This window comes from Nothobranchius furzeri, chromosome 18, assembly GCF_043380555.1.
Source record: "Nothobranchius furzeri strain GRZ-AD chromosome 18, NfurGRZ-RIMD1, whole genome shotgun sequence".
Classification (NCBI taxonomy): domain Eukaryota; kingdom Metazoa; phylum Chordata; class Actinopteri; order Cyprinodontiformes; family Nothobranchiidae; genus Nothobranchius; species Nothobranchius furzeri.
The window spans coordinates 32,111,992-32,118,575 of record NC_091758.1 but is presented as its reverse complement, the minus strand read 5'-3'; the positions used below and the strand labels follow the sequence as shown (position 1 = coordinate 32,118,575).

General features: G+C 39.2%; 1 protein-coding gene across 1 annotated transcript in view; it reads left to right on the top strand.

The window, feature by feature from the left end:
• Window positions 1-3,750, top strand: part of otx2b (orthodenticle homeobox 2b) — a 4,969-nt gene extending 1,219 nt beyond the window's left edge. The window contains exons 2-4 of the mRNA XM_015970126.3: window positions 746-956; window positions 1,407-1,558; window positions 2,244-3,750. Coding sequence (XP_015825612.1) covers window positions 860-956; window positions 1,407-1,558; window positions 2,244-2,867 — 873 coding nt within the window. The 5' untranslated portion in view covers window positions 746-859 and the 3' untranslated portion in view covers window positions 2,868-3,750. The remainder of the gene's footprint in view (window positions 1-745; window positions 957-1,406; window positions 1,559-2,243) is intronic.
• Window positions 3,751-6,584: the final 2,834 nt, after the last annotated feature.

The following is a 6,584-nucleotide window of genomic DNA, read 5'->3' as shown; positions in this document are numbered from 1 at the left end:
ATCAACAGTAAAACATTCATCATAATTAATGCTTGGGGTAATTATTATTGAGCGGGTGTGCGCGAGCAACTGGTTGACGGGCACGTTTTAAGTGTGACAGATTGGGATGAGGGGGTTAAAACCGTTGGATGTTGAGGGCGGAGGGAAAAAATGCAACTAATCAAGAGGCACAGTGGGGATAACGGGTGGTGAGGGTCACTGAAGATGAAGTGATTCACGTTCAGCAGACAAACATCACGTTTATCAAAGAGATGCTGCAGGTCACGTGTTCAGCAGGGAGCAGATGGATCATTATTCCAATAAGAAAGTCTTCTGATTTTTTTCTCATCTGGAAAAGTGCTGTTCGTGAATCAAAATCAGGACTGAAAAGTTTATTGAAGGGAAAATATCATTAAGATCCAATAAATTTGCTCTTAAGACGCACATATTCATAAAATTAAATACGCAAAAGAAGTTTAAATTTTAAAAAAATATCTTAAGCAAGGAGCAGCGGATTTAATCAAGGGACTTGCTGCAGTTTTAGCGCTCTTGCATTGTTTGTGTTCGTGTGTGTGCGTGTGAGTGTGTGTGTGTGGGGGGGGGGGGGGCAGCTGGAGATGAGCTGAGGCTTTGAGAGGCACATGCGCTTTTTGGGGAGCGCTGATTGCGCCACATCAACGTGTAAACTGAGCTAATTTCACTAAGGAAGTCACACGTTTTGTGTTCCCGACTCCTTTTTCTCACTTTCTCTTCTTTTGGTTGGCAGATTTCCGGTTTGACGCACAGCCCACCGAGAAGAACGGAGGACACCGAGGGCGCCTCGGGAGCGGCATCAATTTTCAAAATTTTCTCCAACTTCGGCCCCCAAACAAACATTAGCATGATGTCATATCTAAAGCAACCACCTTACACGGTCAATGGACTGAGTTTAACTACTTCCGGGATGGACCTATTGCATCCCTCGGTGGGCTATCCAGGTGTGTTTTAACGTTTCTTTTTTTTAATGCATTTTGTGATTTTTGTTGTAATGAACATGCTAAAATTGGATTTTTCTTTTCCAAATCCGATTAAGTCATAAATTGTGACCAAAACGCTTAAAGGTCCTTTTTTCTCTTCAAATGTTTTTCCAAAAACAAATTTAAAACTCTTCCATTTTATTTTTTATTAGAAAACAGAAACGAACAATTTTAATTAGAAGTCAAAAAGATACGTTTGTCTTTTTGGAAACTTTTAAGATATTTTTAAACTTCTCAAACAAGTAATGAGTGTGGGTCAATTTGTTTTTCATTGAAAGGTTTGTGCGCAATTACGCACGCAACCAAAGCATAAATTATAAGTTCCTGTTAGTCGCCTCCTGCAAAATTGTAAAAATGTTACTATGAAACCGACTTTCCCAGATTTTATAATGTTACATTTTGTTATTTCAGCCACGCCACGGAAACAACGACGAGAAAGGACTACATTTACGCGCGCACAGCTGGACGTTTTGGAGGCGTTGTTTGCAAAAACAAGGTATCCGGATATATTCATGCGCGAAGAGGTGGCTCTGAAAATCAATCTACCTGAGTCTAGAGTACAGGTGAGTTTGGGGTCATTTTTATATTAATAATTAAAGTGGGGCGTGTTTTTATTTTCCTGAGGAAAAAGTGATATTTTTAAATCTCTTGAGTGAATTGTTTAGATTTAGTTGACAAATGTTTGTTTATAAATAGATCATATAAAACTCTTAATTATATATATTTTTCAATATCTTATGAAACAATACATTATTAAGCTTAAGAGCTATTTTTGTAAATCAAATGAAATAAAAAAACGTTTTGAGAAAAAAATTATAATTAAATTGAAATTCAAAGATACTTTATTAATCCCAGAGGGAAATTAGAGTTTCAGTACACACAATTCTGAGATCAGACATACATACATACATACATACATACATACATACATACATACATACATACATACATACATACATACATACATACATACATACATACATACATACATACATACATACATACATACATACATACATACATACATACATACATACATACCATAGACACATGACAAGACTTGGTGACTGTGGTCATTCGCAACCCGAGTCACGCTACCTTAATAAAGTTTTGAGTCTAAAATAAATTTTAAATTGTGGGGGTTTTTTGTAACAGAATTAACTAAATATTAAAAACTGGAAATGTATGGAAGACATTGTGTATTTGTATTTATTTATTATTTATAATATTGTCTGTTGTTGTTTCCAGGTGTGGTTTAAGAACAGGCGGGCCAAATGTCGCCAGCAGCAGCAGCAGCAGCAGAACGGGGGTCAGAACAAGGTGCGACCACCCAAAAAGAAAAGTTCGCCGACCAGAGAGGTCAGCTCGGAAAGCGGAGCCAGTGGACAGTTTACACCCCCCACCAGCACCACCACAGTCCCCGCCATCTCCACCAGCACCGCCCCGGTGTCCATCTGGAGCCCAGCGTCCATCTCTCCTCTCTCAGACCCGCTGTCTACCTCCTCCTCCTGCATGCAGAGGTCCTACCCCATGACCTACACCCAGGCCTCAGGCTACAGCCAGGGCTACGCTGGCTCCACCTCCTACTTCGGGGGTATGGACTGCGGCTCTTACCTCACACCCATGCACCACCAGTTATCAGGCCCCGGTTCAACTCTCAGTCCCATGAGCACTAATGCGGTCACGAGCCATCTGAACCAGTCCCCGGCGTCCCTGTCCACTCAGGGCTACGGGACGTCCGGTCTGGGCTTCAACTCCACAGCAGACTGCTTGGATTATAAGGACCAAGCTGCGTCCTGGAAGCTGAACTTCAATGCCGATTGCTTGGATTATAAGGATCAAACATCCTCTTGGAAATTCCAGGTGCTGTGAGCAGAGCAACCAGCTGTCACTCTGCACAAAAAGAGATGATGACATGAAAAAAAACCCCGTAAAATCAGACTGAGGGGGGAGGATGGGCTCTCAGGGGCCTCGAATTAGTTTTCTTTTTTTTTTCTGGACATGGCAGTTTTTGCTCCTCCTAGAGGACACGTTTAATTTATTTTTTAGCTCTGGCAAATATTTTCCCCCATTCATTTACTGGTTTCCATCTCTTATCCGAGTTTGACAGCGCGTGCCTCTGTGCTTAGATGTCGAACACCTGTTGAGGGGAAGACGCAGACAGCACAGACGGAACTGAAACTCTGAACTCTGCTGACTGACCTCTTGAGGTGTTTCTGAGGATACTGTGTGGACATGGATGCACTACTTTATTTAAGGAAAAAAGTGTTTATAAGGAATCAATATGTAGTTTCTAAGAGACAATCAGTGTGAGACTTAAAGAAATGGTACTTATGTGTTTTTTTAATCTGTGCTAGCCTTTAAAACTGTGATCTGTTGTATTGTACACACTTTGTGAGCCCCGCACGTGTCAGACTCTCTGTTGTGATTTTATTAGATTTCTACTTTTTTTGGACAAAGAAGGAAACTAAAATTATCACAACAGAGACGAGAATTTGCAGACACATGGTGATAAACAGAGGGTTAGCCATGCTGGAAAAGACTCTCGGCTGATGAGAGCTCTCCACCTCCCACCCCCACCCCCACCCTTCCCTCCCCTCCTCTTCACTCACCCACCCCTCCCTCCCTCCTATGATCTCAACACGGTGATTGTGGATTCTTCACTGGTTCCCAAAGACGGTGTGACCTCACCCCTCACCGCTGAAAAGACATGAATAAAGGTCCTGTGAGCTCACTCTTTCATCAAGAGAAACGACCTGTGTGTGCCTGTGTGGGATCATTTAAGATCAAATGTATTTTTTTATTATGAAAACAAAAATTTTACCTAAATTAATGACACGTTTTTGGATTTAAAAAAAGCATGATTACCACGTGAGTGCGTAAATTAAACCCCGAGCTTTGTTTTCCCACCCAGAAACTATTATTCCAACTCATTTAAAACGTATTTGATGAAGAAATGTGTGGATTTAACGTCTTTATCTATTCAGTGTTGATATAAACAAAGAAGGACAACGGGGATCGAAAATGTTTTATTTGGCTTAAAAAATCAGCGTGGCTGAACTCTTAAAGCTTGATTTCATTACCTAATTTTATTAAAGATTAAAATAAAATAAAAACGTTTTAACGAAATTGATATTATGGAAAGTCTGAGGGTAAAATGAAAAGATGTAGAAACATACATATTACAAAGATTTTTTTCAAGAGTAAAATTGATTCAAATTTCAACTTTTTTAAAGTTCTCTTCACACAGAACATCATTTATTATCCAAACAACCACTCGCTCTAATCGTTTGTGTTTAAAATCTGCTACTGAAGCAGGATTTCTAAATCTAAACCCGCAAGTTTTCTAAATATAAAGTCAGAGCGGGTTTTGGAGGATCTGTAATGAGTCGACGTGGCTCTGCAGCGGGCTAATTGTTAGAAGTCCAACATTCAATTAGCATCCTTGACTTTGCCAATAATCTCTTTTTCATTGGAGGAGCGCACTAATTAAAAGCGTTGCTTGAAATAACCGACGCGTAAAGAGAAGAGACACTTTGATGTCACTCCTGCGCGGACAAAAAAATAAAATTTTATTATAGTGCGCAAAAAATGCGTCATCATAAATTCTGGAGGGAAAAGCGCACAAATATGCGCCGTTATGAACATAACAGCAAGACAATTGAACTTGGGCACAATAGAAGCCTGAATATTCATGAGATGCGTCTGCAGCGCAGCTTCTCCTGAACTAAACCAAAAAGAGAGAAAAAAGGTTTCAGACTGGGGTCACTTTCAAATTTTAGCTGAAACAATTAAAAGAAGACATTTTTTTAATTCAGGGATTATTTTATCTAAACACGTGGACGTTTGGATGCAGTCAGAAGAACTCAGGAGGATCAATAGTCAACAACGAATCCAATAGCAGCTCGATTCCGCTGTGCGTCCAGAGCGCACGAGTCCATAATGAGTTTTAATCAAGCCCAAAGTGTAACAGAGCATATGGGACCAACAGACGCGTGTTTAATCCCCCCGGTGTCGGACAGCGGTCCTAGTCTGGGACTACCGGGAGGTTTCTTCTGCAAAGGCCGCAGCGGCTGCAGGGGAAGATGTGGTCCCTCAGTAGCAGAGATGACACTAAAGGAGAGGAAGCTATACCAGGGGGTCCGATTTACAGTAAAACACCATCATAACATTTAATGCATCTTTCCCACAATCCATAGAAATTTACCAGATGATGAAAGGAAAAAGACATTTAGGCTCAAAATCTTGCAAAAACAGATCTTTATTTGATTTAATGAAACTTCTTATTGGTTTATAAACAGGTCACACTAATTAAGAACTGTATAATTAAGCATTTATTTATTCTTTATCAGAAAACTAAAGTGGAATATAATCCATCAGGTGATCATTTTCTGTGAAGGCTTGCAGGAAACCAGTGTTTATTACTTCTGTGGGAAACCAAGTAAGTATTTTTCTTTTTTCATTTAGATGCAAATGAATCCACTTTGTTGCAGAAAAACTAATGGATGCTTGAAGCTGTCCAGGAATGTGGGACACTATTAAAATGAGAAAAATTTGATTTCAAGGTTTAAAAATCATTCTCTGATCTTAATTACCACAATGATTGCACAAATAAAGTGCATTTAGGACTAAACACATTTTGAAAAACAAGCACAATTATGTGTAAAATGGGCCAATAAGTAATAAAAAAATAACCAAAATAAATAAGATTTTAAGTTAATCCTGCAGTATCCCCTCGGAAGTGCTCATCCAGGCTTAGTCGACTTTTTTTTTATTCAAATTGTTTAAGTTTGTGACATCATCAATGAATTTGATAATCTTGTCACAGATTAAATTAAAAGGGTTTTTGTGCAACCTACATAATAACAGATTTAGATGTTTTTTAAAACAGAAAGTCTAAAGAGATTTGAAGTAAGCGCTGCAAAAAGCATGTTATTTTAATTTCTCAGACAAATCCATGGATTTACGTAGATCCAGAACTGATAATGAGCAGCTCCATAGCTGCAGGAAGAGCGCGGCCACACATCTACAAATAAAATAAAATAAAATATAATCAATTTCCTGTTTTGATTTATTTGTGGCAAGAAAACACACATGAAGATGCATTTTTCAGCTGCAGCAACAGGGTTACTGCACACATAAAAAAACTAAAAAAAAACTTATATGCCCAAACATTTGGCTTATGATGTTCATAAGCCCCGCAGGACACAGAGGGCTTATCAGTTCATTAGCCACTTGATGGCCTATTTCATGTTATAGTTGGAGGGAGGAGGGCGATGGATGAGGATAGAGCCGTCCATTACTGGAGCATATTTTGTTAAGCTATTCAGAGATGGAGAGGGGAAAATTCAAACCCATAAGAAGATTAGAAGACCTCAGCGTATGTTAAAAACATTATGGGTTGAGCTAATACCTAGTTAGTGAAAGCCCATACAGGATGTCCATTTAAAGGCCGTTTTCTGGCAGAAATGGGTGATTTATTGTCAGATTTTATCCACACAAAAAACAAACAAACAATTTTTAACATAAAATCCACAACAGTTGAGGTCATTTAGGAGTGCTGTTGTCCAAGACTCAAAATTTCCAATT